The 18,771-nt window shown below is 40.5% G+C and overlaps 1 protein-coding gene across 1 annotated transcript in view; it reads left to right on the top strand.

The window, feature by feature from the left end:
- The window catches only part of ASXL1 (ASXL transcriptional regulator 1), a 74,619-nt gene that overhangs the window by 1,552 nt on the left and 54,296 nt on the right, over positions 1-18,771 (top strand). Inside the window, 2 exon segments of the mRNA XM_044919033.1 lie at positions 5,754-5,836; positions 8,196-8,304. Of these exon segments, the coding sequence (XP_044774968.1) occupies positions 5,754-5,836; positions 8,196-8,304 (192 nt within the window).

Below are 18,771 nucleotides of genomic sequence, written 5' to 3'. Positions count from 1 at the left end.
GGGGGAGAGGTCCTTCGCTGGTTGGATGTGGCGCCTTTTTATGCAGCTCCCCCCACCCCCTAAATTCCTGCGGAGGGGCGAGCTGGGAGGCCGGCTCCTCCCCCTCCGGGCGGCGGGGCCCCAACCTCCCCTCCCCCACTATTTGGCAGCGTCTGGGGGTCTGGGGAAGCTTCTTTTATGCACTCGGGGGAGTTAGGTTTCCGGGAAGGGTCGGAAGCTCCTCCCTCGCTTCCTGGTGGGCAATGGGGTGGTGCGTTTGACTCCAGGGGTCGGAAAACACCCCCAATTTTAAGGACGCGAGTGACATTTTGAGCTTTCCCAATCTAAACCAGGTGTGTGGAGGGAAGCAAGTGCTTATTCCCAGGTGGAACCCTGAGTAGTGGTTTTCAAACTTTAGTGTCTTGTTGGGGACACCTGGGAGGTTCTTAGGAATGCTCGTCCTAGGGCCCTGCTTAAGATCTTCTGAGTCTGAAATTCAGACTGAGTAGAGCCTCAGTGTCTTCATTTTAACCAGCTTCCCATGTTGACTGTAATGCAGGTGGCCCGGGACCACACTTTGAGAAACGCTGACTAGAGGGTTTTGCTTCATAAGCTAGACTGGAGATAGGGACTCTGCAGAGAACTGACTCTACTTTGCAGAGAATGTATGTGTGTGTCCTCCTCTCCTTAGTGTCCTGGTGCATGTTATACTTGAAGTGTTGGACAAAGACCAAGTACCTCTGAAGATACTGCTCATTGAGGACTTAGCAAAGGAGGGAGTAATTTGTTGAAACTGCCTAGTGAGGAGGGTTGTGTATTTTGTTCCCATAGCGTCAGAGGACTTGTAATCGAAATACCTTCCTTTTGGATTTGCACCCACAAAGCTAAGACACTGGGAGACATGTTCTTAAAAATATATCTTGGCAGATGACAATTGTAACTTTTCCTAGAGATGTCACTTCCTCAAGAACTGTCACAGAGCAGGGTTATAGTGCAGATAGCATATGTCTCTTGACACCTTGTAGTTTAAATGTAATTGCTGTAATTCACTTTTAATGATGAATGAAGCTTCACTTTCTAATCTTTATTGGGAAGTTGAGGTTCCTTCCTCAGAGGTGTTGTGTAGACAAAGAGATGACTATTGTGTTGGGGGTTGTTCCGGCTCTGTGGTACACCTTTTTCTTTCTTGGAACATGTAAAACTCAGTTACTGACTTAGAAGAACTAAAGCAGTTTTGGTTTAGGAGAGAATTTTCACTGGTGTTCCTGATTGTCTTCTCCAGGCACTTGTTGCCCAGTGAACAGAAATAGCAAGTGTTTGTGTGCTCAAGTTTCATGCTTCTGTTCATTTGTTTTGATTTGGCATATGAAATTTGTAGATTTTGAAGTTCTAAATATTTTCTTGATTCAATCAAGATTGGAAGCTTTGGCTAGCTTTGAGATCTCTTGGGAATTTTAGGATTTCTCCAGTGTTGCCTCACCTGGAAACAAATTTAGGCCTGAGGGAGAGGAGGGGAGAGCCAAAGGATGTGCTTGCTCTTTTTCTCCTCAAGGTTGAGTCTTGGGTGTTCATTGAAATTCTCCTCTAAGTTCCTGTTATGCAGGTGTTTATGACTCTGGGCACCAAAAGGAAATTTGCTTGCCAGAGTTTTACTTGTTAGAGGTAGGTGAAAGTACCTTTAAATCCTGTGTTATTTATGTTCTGACAGAATTCTAAAGTTTATTTGTCTCAAAGCTCTGTTGGCTTTTACTAGTTGAAAGACTTTAGGAATTCAGGGTCCACTGTTCCGTTAAGCCTCTTTAGGTTCTTGGACTTACTCTGAACTCCAGTATCCAGGTTGTTAGTTTTGTTTTATCATTGGCTTAACTTCATGCCAGATTATCTGAATAAGTTATTTCTCTTTTTGTTTTATGGCTCTTCATTAAAAAACAATATGAACAGGAATAACTTTGTAGTGCCCTTAAACATGTGAAAGATGACTTGTGGAAACATGGTGCGTAATTGTGCATATCTTTTATTTTTTATTAGAATTTTCAGTCCCTTTGGATGGGACCATTTGGTGGGTGAGGGGCAACTCTTCAGAGTCCTCTCCCCATTTAAAGAAAACTGCTGCAACACCGAGTGCTGGGGAGTTTGTGAGAGCTTATGCTGGACAGAGAACAACTAGCTTGACTAGAGAAAGCCCGTAATGGGAGGGCAGGTGATTAAATCTACTCTTTGGACAGGTGAATTTGAAGTGCTTGACATGGCAATCAGATGCAGTTGCTCTGGGGTGGTTTCATATTGCTCCTGACCTTGCTTAGATTGGTGGCTAGAGTGATACTGGGAATTCTTAAAAACTATTTTGGTAGGAAAGAAGAGGCTTCTGGAGAATTTCATTAGTGTAGTATACTTCAGGAGATTGACTTTTGCAGATGTTATGTTGTTGAGAAGTAGATACTTTTCTTTCAAACATTTTGTAGTATTGTCTTTTCTAGATATAAGAGGTAGACTTTATAGAGGGTTGGATGGTATAAATCCTCCTGCTTGTTAGGAACGATTTGTTTGGGAGAAATAGACGAGGGGATTTCCCTTTAAATTGAATGTCCTTAAATGGATTCTCCCTGGCTTTGAGAAACTCTTCATTGTACGCTTTATCGTTCACTTTGATTCATGACTGACCATTCTTACATCAAACATTTTTTTTCTCTTTGAAGTAGGAGAAGAGATACTTTTTTTTAAGTGTGCCAGAAAGACCAGGGACTAGGAATAGAACACTGCTGAATTGTTCTTGTACTAAAAGCTGGAGGCATATACAATTATAATAAAAGTGAATACTTTGTATCTTTTGATGTAACTTCCTTTTAGAGAAGTTAGATTCTCAGGCCCGAAGGTTGTCTCTTAGATTCTCAGGCTCTTCCTGACTGCTGTTTAAATAATTGGTAACTAATTTTTCAGAGTCATGCTTCTTTTAAAAAAAAATTACAGTACAAAAATTCGCTAACTCAGCTCTCATTTAGTATCAAAAAAGTGGTATCTGTGGCAGTGAACGTTTGTAGCTTGTAACAGGGTTTGTTGTGGGTTTGTTCAAGTCAACACCGCTTAACTTGGCACTCAGGTTCTTAGAATACAAAGATGGATAAGGTTTGCCCTTGAGGAACTTAAAGGTCTTCTGGGAATGGAGAAGGTCTAGACCCATGAATAGAATTTTACTACGTGCATGATAAGTGCCATCATAGATGTACATATGATAGACATCCTGGTTCAGGCTTATTGTCCAGGCGTCATCATGACTGGTTCCTCCTTCCACTCACAAGTGTCCCACTTTGGAAGGTAAATTACATGTGTTGTGGACTATGAGGACACTGAAAAGAGACATTTAACTCTGTCTGGCAGGGATCAGAGAAGGCTTCCTAGAGGAAGGTGCTTTCCAAACTGAATCTTGAAGGGCAAGAAGTTAGGCCCATCATGGAGGATGTTAGGAGCTGGTGACAAGGAGCTAGTGGTGTGTGTGTGCACGCTTGTGCACAGGGTGGAGAGTGTGGGGATTGGGTAGAACTACACATAGTCACTGGAACGTGAAGGTATGGAGTATCAGTTTGGCAGTCAGGTAGAGAGACAGGCAGAGACCAGATTCTGAGGCCTTGTGTGCCAGGCCTGTGAGCACATATTTGTGCCAGGCACTGTAGACACTTATTTCCATGATCTGCAATCTCTAAAACAACCCTTAGGGCAAGACATCAATATCTTTCCATCACAAGTGGGGCAACCGAGGCTCAGGTTGGGTAGGTAACTTGCCCAAGTTTAGAAGGCTAGCATTTAAATCCAGGTCTGTCTGGTTCTAAAGCCTGTGCTTTTCCAGTGAGCTGGTGAGCTCTTCTTCGGAAGCTTTGGCCTTTGCTGTATGTGATTAGGTTGCTGTTGAAGAATTTTAAAGCGGGGAAGGTGATGAGGGCAGATTTATTTTGTTGGGTTGACCTCATATAGCAGGTAAGTTCTGCAAGAGCTGGGGTTTGGTCTTTTTTGCTGCTGACTTCTAGAATTGTCCCTGGCACAGGTAAGTATTTCATGTATTTGTGGAGTGAAGGATGGTAGCGGAGGAAGGATGGATTTGAGGAAAGCAGAGCTGGTTGCAGGCATATTAGCAAAGGGGCTGTGTGTTGGGTGAGGGAAGGAACTGGGGGACAGGTGAGAGTGAGGGGTGCTGTCTAGGTTTCTGCATTAGGTGATGGAGGAAGAGGGGCGATGAATTGGAGTTGCCAGTTAGATGAATTAGAACAGATGATCAAGGGGGCGGATGTCAGTACAGAAGTGAATATTTGAGGGTGCCTGGGTGGCTCAGTTGGTTAAGCGACTGCCTTCGGCTCAGGTCATGATCCTGGAGTCCCTGGATCGAGTCCCGCATCGGGCTCCCTGCTCGGCGGGGAGTCTGCTTCTCCCTCTGACCCTCCCCCCTCTCATGTGCTCTCTCTCATTCTCTCTCTCTCAAATAAATTAATAAGATCTTTAAAAAAAAAAAAAAAGTGAATATTTGAGTCGGAAGCTGGGGAGAAACCCAGGCTAGAGGTGAGTATTTGGGAGTTAGCAGAGTATAGGTAGTAGTTGAAGCTATGAGAGGTGATAGAGCTACTTGAAGAGAATATAAAAATTGAAAAGAGAGAGGCTAACAATGGGACCATGGTAAATAGGGACTTTATTTCAGCATCTGCTTCTCCAAAGCTTGACTTCCTTTAGTGCTAAGGGCTCATGTTCTTCCACAGGGAGACCCTTTAGCAGCAATCCTGTCAGACTTCCTGCTTTACATTTTATTTGTGACAAAGCAGCACTTAGTTGTTAACAGTTGTTAAGCAACTGCAAGGTGTATGGAGTAGCCTCGGCAGCTGCTGGTAGAGACCGTACAAAGATACTGACAGCCTTTTTCCTCCCTGAGAAGGATGGCATTTCTAAAACAGCTCCGCTCCTTCACATGAGAGAGCCACAGTTGCTCACTAGGAAACTGCTGCCATGACTTTGTTGGAGATGATGCTAACGTAAATGGGACGTTCTGTTTCTTGTTGCTTTGCCTGCACCAGTCATACAGAATCAGAGCTTCACGTTGCCAAATGGCAAAATGTACTGTGGCAGTTCACACCAAAATTTCACAACACAGTGGCAAAAACCATCACTTAAAAATATGGGTACTGGGGCGCCTGGGTGGCTCAGATGGTTAAGCGTCTGCCTTCAGCTCAGGTCATGATCCCAGGGTCTTGGGATCGAGCCCCACATCGGGCTCCTGGCTCAGCGAGGAGCCTGCTTCTCCCTCTCCCTCTGCCTCTCTCCCTGCTCATGCTTTCTCTCTCTCTCTCTCTCTCTCTGTATCTCTGTGTCTCAAATGAATAAATAAAATCTTAAAAAAAAAAAAATACGGGTACTAACCAGACTTCCTCAGGAAAAAAAAATCTGAATGCATTTGTGTCTTGTCATTATTTTGTAGCTCTATGTATTCTATGGTTCAGTCATGTGAACAAGGTGAAGTTAAGCAGTAACCAAGGTTGCTAAGGCCCCACCCATGTACCATAGCATGTATGCTAAGAAGATGGGTGTTTTTAGAATTAAGAATTAGAATATTTACGCTAATTTCAGTCACTTTTAGCAACATCTTAGATAGATCCGTAATTTGGTTTCTGAAGCAGTGTTAACTGTGGAAAAACTAAATTGTTAGCAGTGCTACCTCAGCAGAACTGTAGCTCAGGATATAGACTGATGGATATAAATGGAAATTGCACACTAAAATCAGAACATTTATATTTCTTCAGGTACTAGAAAACTACTCGGATGCTCCAATGACACCAAAACAGATTCTGCAGGTCATAGAGGCAGAAGGATTAAAGGAAATGAGGTTCGTATTATTCTCGTTGTTCAAGAGGGTTTCATAGGACATATGTCTTTCTGTAGATACTTAGTGACCTGATTAAGTGTATATATGCCTTCTCCCCCTTTCTCCCTCTCCATGTGTCTCTTTGCGCACCCCCCCCCCCCCCCCCCCCCTTGGGGGGGGTTTCCCCCTTTTCCCCCCCCCCGTGTTTTTTTTTGCCCCCCCCCCCCCCCCGGCCCCAGTCTGGTGTGGTATAGAACTATCTCCCAAGCTGTGTGTCTTCTGAGTGGCGGGTGGGAATGGGTGAACATCCATTTGTTTTCATTAGAGATGCAGCAGCTTTCCCTATTCTTGCTCTCCCTTAAATCTTGACGTGGAGTGTGTTCTTTGTGTAAGGAGTCCACGCATTTTCTTTTGTACTCTCTTTTGCACATATTAGTAGTAGAGAAGGGGCAGACTCTGATAGGCTCTATTTTGTATAAAACTTCCCTTTCTATATCCCTGAAATTCTTTGTTTTAGGATCAAAAGAAGGGTTGTCTCATCACCATAACACCACTGGCCTTTTTTTCCTCCCTACTGATTCTAGCCATTCATCATAGGAATATACTAAAGTTTAGTGTGACCTTGATTTTATTCTCCTATGATGTAGTTTTGCTAGAGAAGCAACAAGTTAGGAACAAAAGGAATTGCAGGCATGAAAATCAGTGGTTGTTTAATTCTTTTCTCTCTGCACTCTAACCCCAACCCCCTTTTTCTTTAATTTAATTGAAAGAAGAGAGCACAACATAGTCTCCCTTCTTGGAACTCAGAACAAACAGCATATGTTTTTGCTGGTTAAGCTTTAGCTGCTTGAAATTGACCTTTTAGGGTCAAAAGATCCTCACTTTCCAGTTAACCAGTTCAAACAGTCTCAAGCTGACAGTTTGTGGGGAGGGAAGATCAGGATTGTGTAGATCACATTCATTTAAATAGTACTTATGCACTGTGTAGTGTTATAATTGTGCTTTATTTTTGTTTTTATGGGCTATTTCCCATCATGCTGCTGTCTGCACTGCTGTTGGACCACTATACCTATAGAAGGTAAATTAGTCCCTTTGGGACAGATGAAATTGAGAACTTTAACCTCTTTCTGCTTCTTGCTTTTATAGGAATTAATGAAGCAGTCATGGTGGCTCATGATGAGTGAGCAGCTCTGTGATTTGTAGACAGAGGTATAGTGTGTAGGAGTCACACTGTTCTGCTGAAGGACTCTGCCAGCATGCCGTTCCCCCTTGTAGCAGAGATGTTAGCACACCCACTTGATACTCCACATTCTGCACAAGGTTTCTTGTAGAGATTGGTTCTTGGTGAAAATTTTTTTAGCATCCAGTGTGTTCCAAAGCAGAATAAGTAATAGGGTTTGTTTTTTTTTTTTTAATGGCTTTTTTAGACTCAGAATTTATTTTTAACACTGTATAAATTAAGGCTTCTGGTTCTGAAAGATCTTAAGAGGCTTTACTTAAGATATTTATATATTTTTAACATACTGGGGAGAGGGACGAGAAGGTGCACAGGTGAATCCTAGCACTAACATGCTAGTGCCAAACTCAGTTAATATTAATAATGGACACTTGTCTGTGTTTTTGACAGCTGTTCTCTTTTAAGATTCAGTAAATGGCCTCTAATTCACTGAGTTACGGTTTTGCAACCAACTACTGTAGCAGGGAGTGTGAAATAGCTTAATGAACCATCTTTTTTCCGTTATTGGGTACCAGATCCATTTGACTGACTTTTCTTTTTAAGTTTAAATTTAAGTGCTTGCTCCTGGGTAGATGTAGAATAAAACCCATTCTCTCCCCTTCCCAACAGAGAAAAAGCAAATGAAATATTCTTTTGTGTGCTTATTAGCAAATATTTAACTGGGGATGAAAAGGTGTGCTTGTTTTCTTGGGACAGCACCATTGATTCTGTGGTCTTTGTGCTGATAATGTTTCTGAGCATGATATATGCAGGTCAAAATACAGAGGCTAGGAAGCACATTCTGTTTTTAATATTAAAATTTAACTTTTAAAATTTAATAAAAATATTGGGTAATGTGTTTTTTTAAAACTCCCTGAATTTGAACAGTCACTGTGTACTTTTTCTAAATCTCTTTGAGAACTTGGTTGATGTTGTCAAAAGGCACTAAGAAAGTGCCAGGTGTGGAATCACATACCATGTCCTACCTGGGTGTGATTGATGGGGATTTCATTTGTTGCCCTGTACTACTTCCAAAGTGGAATTGTCATGGGCTCTCTTCTGCTGTATTTCTTGATTTAAGAATGAGTTGGAGGGTATTGGATCTTTGAATAAGTAGGCATGTAGATTTCTATAACCCTCATCCATCCTTGTATGTTTTTACAGCGGGACATCCCCTCTCGCATGTCTCAATGCCATGCTACATTCCAACTCAAGAGGAGGAGAGGGGCTGTTTTATAAACTGCCTGGCCGAATCAGCCTGTTCACACTCAAGGTAAGTAATATCAACTCTGTTCTTAAACTCTTAGTCTGAGAGTCACCTGGTACAGGTCTGGGATGAGATCCATGAATTTGCCTTTCTAATGAGCAGGCAGGTGATGGTGGTGATGTTGGTCCTAAATGGCACTTTGAGATGTTCTAGGGTGAACGGGGTATTGGGAATTCTTCAGTCATATCAGCTATTCATCTTTTCTTTGTTTATATCTTTGCAGCTTGTATGCACTAGAAGGGTAAGGATGTGTGGGGGTAACTGCAGATGTGCTTTAATTAGGATTTTGTTTGTAATAGTATTGTGAAGATAAATTACTGGGCAGCTAAAACAAGACCTACTCTGTGGAATATAACTGACATATAAACATCCTTGTGGAAATTAAAAAATTCATTAGCTTTTTCTAAGTGGAGCTAATTACAAAGGAAGAGAACTTAAATGAAGTAGAGTTCACAGTAAAGCCTAAATAGAACTGAAATAAACAGGCTAATTATTTTTCTACTATTTGTGATATAAATGGATATTATTTAAACCAGAGGTTGGCAAACTTTCTATAAAGGGCCAGAGAATAAATAGGTTTTGTGGACCATACTATCTCTATCATAAGTATTCATCTCTGCCATTGTAGCAGGAAGGCAGGCATAGACAAATCATAAGTGAGTGGGCAAGGTTGTCTTCCAGTAAAACCTTACAAAGACAGTGAGAGGGCCAGATTTGGGTTGGGGCTGTGGTTTGCTGACCTGATTTAGACATAAGATGACCTTTTGATGAGGAAACTGAAAATTTGATGCCCACCCTTCTTCTCATCCATAATGTGGTTATAAATTTCAGTAGTCTGTATACAAACTTTTCCCTTTTATTTTCTTGATAGACTTATTTTCTTTAATTCAAAATTAAACACTTGAGCAAATACCAGTGATACAACTTGCAGTCATAAAACTTGATTTTATGTATACTTCAAATGTATCTTGTATTCAGATGTCTGTGCTGTTTTCTATATATATATATTTTTTAAATATTTTATTTATTTATTTGAGAGAGAGAGAATGAGAGACAGAGAGCATGAGAGGGAGGAGGGTCAGAGGGAGAAGCAGACTCCCTGCTGAGCAGGGAGCCCGATGCGGGACTCGATCCTGGGACTCCAGGATCATGACCTGAGCCGAAAGCAGTCGCTCAACCAACTGAGCCACCCAGGCGCCCCTCTATATTGTTTTTGTTTCTAATATTTTGGACTTCTTTTGTTAAGAGGCTGTATAATGTAATGTCAGGAACTGAGCCTTGGGGAGAAATAGAGCCCTGAGTTCAAAACCTAGCTTTATAACCTGGGACAGATTTAACCTTTCTTTATGGTGGTGTATGCATCCCTGACACAGTGTCAGTCCTTAATAAATGGTAGCCTTTTTGGTATTCCTTTAGGTTCTTTATCATCAATTGCTTGTTAATGACATTTTTCTGTTACATATTATACCTTGTTGTATATAACATAATGGTACATAGTTATGTATAATTATAATTGTTTGTATTATATTACAAATATGCATGTTGATGACATATTTCTCTTTTACATGGGAGGAGAAATCTTTTTCTGTGAACGCATTGAGAGTAGGAACTGCGTTTCATTTGTCTATAACTTTGCCGCAATTTGCTTTATCCCTCTCTACATACTTTAGAATGTATGTTTTAAGAACAAGTACATTATCCTTTATAACCATAATTTCATTATCAGATTCAAGAAAATTAACATTGATACAATAGTATATAATACATAGTCCAAATTGTCTCTGGTTCCACAAATATTCTTTATAGCTTATTTTTTCAGTCCAGCATCCAGTCAAGATTCATGCATTTCAAAAAAAAAGATAAAAACAGAGAGGGAGGCAAACCATAAGAGACTCTTAACTCTAGGAAGCAAACTGAGAGTTCCTGGAGGGGAGGTGGGTTGGGGGATGGGGTAACTGGATGATGGACATTAAGGAGGGCGCTTGATGTAATGAGCAGTGGGTGTTATATGCAACTGATGAATCACTAAACTCTACCTCTGAAACTAATACACTATATGTTAATTAATTGAATTTAAATAAAAAAATTAAAAAAAAATAATCCTGCATTTCATTTGGTTGTCATGTCTCTTTAATATTTGTCAATGTAGAACAGTTCCCTTGCTTTGTTTTGTCTTTTATGGCATTGATATTTTTGAACAGTTCAGGTCAGTTGTTTTGTGGAATTAAATACATTTAATATAAAAATACATTTTTAAAGGACTAATAAAAGTGTAGAAATCTTGGTTATTTCCAGACTTCTTTCTGTTTGCACTGCTAGATCATGTCCACTCCTCCAGGTTGTAGCACAGAGCCACTCAGCAATGAAGGATGGCAGTGAGGGGATATATGGTATAGTGCTGGTTTGGTCTGTGTCTTGCCTGTAATAAGGGCCAGGAAGGCACAAGTTATTTAACTACATTTCTCATTTTTTTTTCTTTGGAAAGTGCTAGTGACACCTCTGAAATCCTGTGGCATTTTCTTTGCCTAACTTCTCTCTCGTGTTAAGGAAAAGCATGTGCAGAATGCCTTGTAGTTTTTCTGTGCCGTGCTTGGAAATCTCTTCTAGTGGGCCGTCAAGGTCAGAATTCTATTTATCCATGTGATTTTGCTACTTAGTTGAAAACAGGAATTTTTTTGGTTCTGGATACATTTGTGTGGCTTTATCCATGATTACTAAAGGTTTACTGATAAGCTGGAGTCTTTTGGGGCAGGCCACAGGGTTCCTTATCTGATAAAAAGTTGTTTTGGGTAATCTGATGGTACATTTGACACTTTATATATAGATGCTTGCATTAGTCCCCAGAGCTAGTCCTCAAGGATGGATGGGATAGATGAAATCTATCTGTGCTTTGAATTCTTGATTTGAATTGCTCTTCTTAAGCCTTTCCTGAAGTCAGCTGTCAGTGTCCATTATTGTCTGGTTAGAGGTAGGATTCATATAGTTTTTTACACTTGGGATTTCCCATTCTTACAAAGCCACTTTGAGTTTCTTTGTAGTGTTCTACATTTTTAAAACTTTGATGCAGAACTACTATGCTTTTTCGACTTGGTGGTTGTGTTACTGGTGAGTTTAGCCTGTATTGGCCTTTGCAGCACTCACTGTCAGGCATAACTGCAGTCATTTGATGTTGTTCATTGTTGTTGTAGAATGATTCTCATACGGGTATGTCACTTACGTTACGTATGGCTATTTGCACTTTATTATATCTCATGTATGATACAGGGCTCAGCCTTCAGGGTCTTTTAGCCCAATTTAACAAGCCACGTTGGATTTTTTTAATATATAGAATATTTTTATAAAAGTGTGAAAAACATTTTTTTGGTAAAAGAAATAGGTAACTATGCCTGAAGTATCCATCCGTTAAAATCCAGTTTGCAGATAAAAGAAAGGAAAAAGCAGAAATGGAGGAAGAGAGGGAGATAATTATTGCAGTCCCACAATGTTATTTATATAACTACAATTAAAATATTCACGTACAACTCCACACTTACAGCAATTTCAAAGCTATTTATGTTACTGTTAAATACTGAGAAGAACAAAGGAAATAAGCCTAGACTTAGATACAATAAAATCATGGAGTCTGTCATTTGAAAGGCAGTATCAGAGAACATTCCGATTTTTTTTTTTTAAAGATTTTATTTATTTATTTGAGAGAGAGGTAGAGAGAGCACAAAGGGAGAGGGAGAAGCAAACTCCCCCCTGAGCAGGGAGCCTGATATTGGGCTCGATCCCAGGACCCCAAGATCCTGACCTGAGCCGAAGGCAGATGCTTAACCGACTGAGCCACCTAGGTGCCCCAGCATTTTGATTTTTGATACGTGCACAGCAAGTAGGGTGGTCTTCTTTAAAAAAATTTTTTTTTTTTTAAGATTTTATTTGTCAGCGAGTGCACACAAGCAGGGGGAGTGGCAGGCAGAGGGAAAAGCAGGCTCCCTGCCCAGCAAGGAGCCTAATGCGGTGCTCGATCCCAGGACCCCGGGATCATGACCTGAGCTGAAGGCAGACACTCAAGTGACTGAGCCACACAGGCATCCCAGGGTCGTCTTTTAAAAATGCAAATCACGTCACATCACTATCATGCGTGGCCCTTACCTACCTCTGTGATCTGCTCTCCTAGCACTTTCCCCTTGGTCGTTAATACTAAAGCCACCCTGGTCTTCACTTTGTTTCTCAAACACCCCCGATTTGTGTCCCCCACAGGGCCCTTGCACTTGCTAGCCCCTCTACTTAGAAAGCTCTATGGTAACTTCTTGTCATTTGGTTCTTAATCCAAAAGTATCTTTTCAGTGAACATATCTCTACCCGTCTAATTCCACAACATCAGGAGGGTTTTTGTTTGTTTCATAGCCCTGTCCGTATCAGAAATTACTTGGTGGTTGTTAGCCTCTCTGCACTAGTGTAGGAGTGAAGCAACTTCGTTTTCACTGTATGCCCTGTGTCTGGCACACAGTAGGTACTTAGTAAGTATTGGCTGGATGAAAAATAGATGATGATATCATCAGAATCTTAGCTAGTCAGTTCTCCTTGTAATTCACCTTTCTTTTATATCAGTTTTATTATAGAATATGCATATTTTGGGTTATTTTTTCTTCTGCTCAGCAAGTTGACTTCTAAGAACCCTTTTTTTTTCTTGCCCTCTTTAGAGCAGTTCTACGTAAATCTGTGGAAGAATCTGCTGACACTAGAAGTAAATCTGTCCGTGACTATGGCCATAATCTGGTTCCTCTTAATTGCTAAAGGCAGAAACTGAGCCATTAGAAACAGCTTAAACATTTTAGGTATGTTTTAGATAAGATGTTATTATTTCTTTTAGAGTTTTGAACTTTGATCATCTTGTTAGAAAAAAGAATCTCTAAATGGTAGTGACATTTTAAGACAATGTCTTTGATAGTCTGTTAGCCTTATCAAATATAGGATCTTTTAAATGCTTAGAATCTTAGAATTTTAGTGTGGGAGGGGCTCTCAAATCATCCAGTTCATTTTCATTTTGCAGTTAGATAACTGAGTTTCTAACAGATTAAATGATGTATCTGTGATTATACATTTGTGTGACAAATGCATATGGCCAAGTTGGGACTAGAACCCAGGTCCCCCATCTTTTGAGTTTAATTTCTTTTCATTATGCTAATTTAGAATAAAGAGTTTTTCTACAGGTTTTATGACTTTTGGTCATTTCATCTTTTTGAAGCATCTTGTGAGTTCTTTGATATTTCTTGAAATGTCGGTTTTATTCTCTTTAATGAAAATCCTTATAATTGTTAAGCCAGGTAGCTTTTCATGTCCTTAGATGTGACTCTTTAGTTATGACTGGTTGAATTTCTGCACTCTGCATTAATTTTATTGGCATTTCGGATCGTAGGTGTTCTTTTCTATGCTAGAATAAGTGATCTATGGTGGTAGTAAAAGTATTGGACTAGGTAGGAGTCAAGATCTGGGTTCCAGCATAGCACCTCATATCTTACTAAATATCTCCATTTATACTTCTTTGTCTCTAACTCAGGATTTGAAATAGATTGGTCATTTAAATACTTGAGGTGTAAAATCCTTTTATGTTGTGAAATGGAGCTCTGAAATACAAATAGATGGCTGTGAAACTGCTCTGGTTGAAACAAGCATGAGGGCCCACCTTCTCCATCTCTTGTGAGTTCTGCTGTCCCCACCCCCTGCTCCAAGCACTCAAAGATCTTTCCCAGACCCTGGAACTCTGTTGAAAACCTTCTAGAGTAAGAATTCAGTAAAGATCCTTTCTGTGCTCCGATTCTAGCATCTAGACTATTTTGTGTGAAAAGTCAGCACGGGATATTTTTCTTTCTTGTTCTTTTGTGATGCATTTGGTATTTACTGGAGGCAGACTGTTTTATTGTAAGCCCCGTTCCACTCTGAACTGTAGGAGGTCTGCACAGAAGGCCCAGTTAGTAGAGCAGTACCATTTGCTCTGGTTAATAGTAGCAGCAGTTTGGTTTTGATGGAGGCTTTGACCCCTCAGTTGGTGAAAGGTTCCTTATTTGTTTGAATAATTCTCAAGGGATGTCTGGATCTGCCTGTGGAAAAGGGGGTATTCTGTTGTTTGACGGGATTTCCAGCCAGCCCAGGGAGAAGAGAGAACTTGATTGTTCTTAGAGCCCTGGTCAGATTCTGGTTTTATGTCTAAGAGATTAGCTGCCTTTTGTCCTTCTATTTCCTGAAGTTCAAAGCGCTGTAATAATGAAGTGTGGTAAAGGTCAGGTACCAGAGGTTTTGAAAGCACTGCCACTGGAATGATTTTGTGGTCGTTCAGGGGGGTGGGCGGGATGATAATTTCAGGGGTGCTAAAGTGATGTGTATTTTTAAAACAAAAAGGTTATACTTTTAAAGTGTGATTTTAAGGCACCAGGGTTCTAGGAAAATGAAGAGATTGTTCCAGGCTTCCTTGGGACTGTGTTTGAAAAAACACTTTTCTTTGGGTCAGCCAGTATGAAAACTGAGTATGATCTCTTCTCAGTCCTTCAGGTCAGACTTTTTGGGAGAGTTATTTGAGGAACTTGTTTAGTCTAAGAAAGTTGGTTCTTCTAGCTTAGCTAAATCTGGAAGGAAAGCTGGAAACTGATGTTTGAGTGCTAACTGTATTCCAGACAGGCATCATACTTGTCACATTGGTCTTTTTGAAACATAAATATGTCTCCTACTCCTGTAATAATGGGAAGCAGCCTGAGAGAGTGTAAGTAAATGGGACCAAGTCACATTTTTTGGTTATTTGAGAGAGTTGTATTCAACACATGGAGGACAGGCTTAGGAGTTTTGAAGTTTTGACTATATGAGTTGGTTCTCAAATGTTTTGGGGGTCATTTTTAAATTCTGTGTGCATCACAATGCAGGAAAGGGATGGGGAGCAAAAAAGATGTCTTCTGTTCTGGGAGATGGTTTTTTGATTCATTTGTACTAGATGGGCTTTCACATGTGTGCCTTTATGTGTTAGCTAATCCCTTCTGTTTTAGTCTCTGACTCTGCATGCCAGTTTTTCTTGGGTCAGTTAACTCTGGACAGTTCTCCTTTGACTTCTGACTTGTACTTTTTTGGTCTCCATTCCCATTGCAACCACCTTAGTCTAAGTTACCCTCATAGGCTGGATACCAAAACAGCTCTTGCCTGGGGCCTTTACTTTCACTTTTGCCCCCCCCCAGCATCCACTTTGCTCCTTGGTAATTCACATAGCAGCCAGAGGGATTTTTTTTTAAAAAAATGTCATTTGACCACGACACATTTCTGTTTAGTGTCTCTCAATGGTTTTCTGTGGCATTTACCAGAAAAATGCAAACCTTGCCCAGCCACACTGCCCTTCTTTCTGTTCTTTGAATTCCTTAAGCTCTTTCGAGTTTTAGTGTCTCCCATTTGGAACTCTCTTCTGCTTTTCCCTGGTTATAGGTCTCAACTTAAATGTCAGTACCTCAGAAACTTTATCTCTAAATTGCATTTTCCTGTTGTGCCCCAAGCTTTACTTCTGATCACTTACAAGTTTATGACTATGTAATTATTTAGGTGATTGTTTGATATGTCTTTTCTGACTAGACATTGGGGTAGAGAATTGGTATTATTTTGTCCTTGGCTATATCCTCAGTGTCTATCATAGGAGGTATTCAGTAAATGTTTGTTGGATAAATGCAGTGGAAAAACCCAAGAAGGTGATTGTTACTCCTTGACTGGTAGCAGTTCTCTTTGACAAACAGTTGAATTGGTTTAGGATAGTAATTTTTAGTATTAAAGTTGAAATATATAGTATAGAATGTTTACCAGCATCTTTTTTCCATAAAATGAAGATTTGAAAATCTCCAAAATATAAGCTTTATTTCCTCAAAAGAAAAAAAATGTAAGGTCCAGTCTTGCTTTTGAAATTTAGTGCCAGTTTGATTCCTGGTCTTCTGTTAGGTGTCCTCCACCCCCCCCACCCCTTTTTCTACTGCCTGCCTCTGAAAGCTTTTAGAATTTTTTCCATGAATATATACTTTAGTGTGGATCATTTTTCACCCTGTGTGTCTTACTCAAATGTCTGATGATCTTGGTTGAGGGACTATTCTTTATTTAAGAGTCAGGCTCTTAAACACTAGTGGGAAATGCGCTACGTCATGGTTTTGTGGCTTCACTAGTCTCCTGCAGCAGTGGGAGTGGCTGTTCCTTAAATGCGTGGTGCTGGAGTAAGGATGTCTGTGTCCTCCTAATGCAGACTTTTAATAATCCCCATGTTCTCAATCCCATACCTCATCCTTGTCTGCCTTGGTACTTGGTTTAAATTCTGAGCCTTTCTGGAATTTAGGGGATAAATCCCCTTGGTTCTTTTCAGTACCTCTCTCCCCAACACTTAGATTTCATCTTCCTTTGTTTTGGTAACTTGTTTCCTTTGCTTCTCTGTTTCTTTGTCGAGGACAACTTCCAAAGTATATCTTTACCCTGGATATTTTTCTCTGGACATCAAACTTGTATCTATCCAGTTGTCTATTCAATATCTCTCTTTGGATACTGATGGCATCTCAGAATTAACATGAACAAAACCAATTTCGATTTTTCCACTCCAAACCTGTTTCACCCTTGTCTTGCCTAAATCAGTTAGGGGGAATTCCATGTTGAGTTGCTTAGGTTAGAAACCTTGGAGTTGTCTTCGGCTCCTTTCTTTTGTTCTCATGGCACATGTAATCATCAATAAACCCTGTTTGCTTAATTTTCAGAATATGTCCATTTTACTCACTACCCCAGGCCACCTTCCTGGTTTAAACCACCATCGTCTTTCTCCTAGATTATTATAGTAACTTCCTAACTGGTCTCCTTGCTTTCCACTCTTGTCACTCTCCTCAGCTCTGGAGCCAGGAAGATTTTTTTTTTTTTTAAGTTGCCTCCACTCCTAGTGTGGAGCCCATTATGGGGCTTGAACTCACAGCCTTGAGATTGAGACCTGAGCCAAGATCAAGATTTGGACGCTTAACCGACTGAGCCACCCAGGTTCCCCAGGAAGATTTTTTTTTCGAATGTCAAATCATGTCATTCCTCTGCTCAAAACCATCCAGTGTTCACCCCCCACCCCTTCACTTAGGGTCAAGGTCAAAATCCTTAGAGTTGCTTGCAGGGCCCTGATGAGATTTACCCCCACCCTCACTCTCCTTGCCCTTCTTCTTACTCTCTTCCCCTGGTTCACTCTGCTGGATAAACACAGTGGCCTGCTTGGTGGTCCTTGAACACGCTGCCACTGTACTCTCAGGGCTTTTGTCCTTGATGTTTCAGCTGTCTGCCATGCTTCCCCCCCCAAGTACCTGCGTGACTTGCTCCCACACCGCCTTCAAGTCTTGCTCAGATTGCACCCTAACCCCTCCGTACCCCTCAGGGGTCCCCTCGTCTATGCCTTATCTTTTTCTTCTTGGTGTTTATAACTGTCTGATAATCTGTGTATCATTTGCTGTATACTTACTGCTATTGTCTGTCTCCTTTGGCTAGAACATAAACTCCCTAGGGGAGGGGTTTTTAATTTTAGTTACTGTTGTCTTTCAGTAAATATTTGTGTGAGCAAATGTATCGTAGTTTATTTCTTTTAATTTGATAATATAGTGAATTATGTTAATAGACTTTTTCCCCAGTGCTCAAACATCCTTGTATTCCTAGGATAAATGTCACTTCGATATGGTTTTCTTTTTAAACATGCATTGATGGATTTAGTATGTATCATTTATTTAGGATTTTTACATCTGTATTCATAAGTGATCTGTGATATTTTGATTTCAGACCTTATTCCGTTTTGGTATCAAAACAAGCTTTGCTGGTTTCCCGCTCTTGATACTCTGCATTAGTTTAAGACAGAGATTTGTTCTATTAGTAGAACACACATATAAAACCTACTGGGCATTTTCAGAATATATTGTTTTTATTTTTTTTTTTTATCGTGGAGTATATAATTTACCCAAAAGAGAGTATATACAGTTTGTGGTAAAGAATAGCTGAAAAATAGGGCGCCTGGGTGGCTCAGTTGGTTGAGCGACTGCCTTCAGCTCAGGTCATGATCCTGGAGTCCCTGGATCGAGTCCCGCGTTGGGCTCCCTGCTCGGCAGGGAGTCTGCTTCTCCCTCTGACCCTCCCCCCTCTCATGTGCTCTCTCTCTCAAATGGATAAATAAAATCTTTAAAAAAAAAAAAAAAAGAATAGCTGAAAAATAAACTGCGCACTCCCATATTCACCAGCCAGCTCAGGAACAGAACACCTTTTACATTCTTTGAAGCCTCTGAGCATATCCCTTTCTCTCCCTGCTAAAGATAACCAATATTCTGATTTCCGTACTAATCATTCCCTTGCTTTTGTTTCTAGGTTTGCCCATAAGTCTGTATTGCTGAACATGCCTTTTAAAAATAATCTTTATGGGAATGGAATCATGTTATTTTTCCCTGAGTTGCTGCTTTTGCTTATCATTTCTGAGCTTGA

Source organism: Neomonachus schauinslandi, chromosome 10, assembly GCF_002201575.2.
Source record: "Neomonachus schauinslandi chromosome 10, ASM220157v2, whole genome shotgun sequence".
Lineage (NCBI taxonomy): Eukaryota > Metazoa > Chordata > Mammalia > Carnivora > Phocidae > Neomonachus > Neomonachus schauinslandi.
Note: the sequence above shows the minus strand (reverse complement) of the source record. Positions and strands in the feature narration are given on the sequence as shown.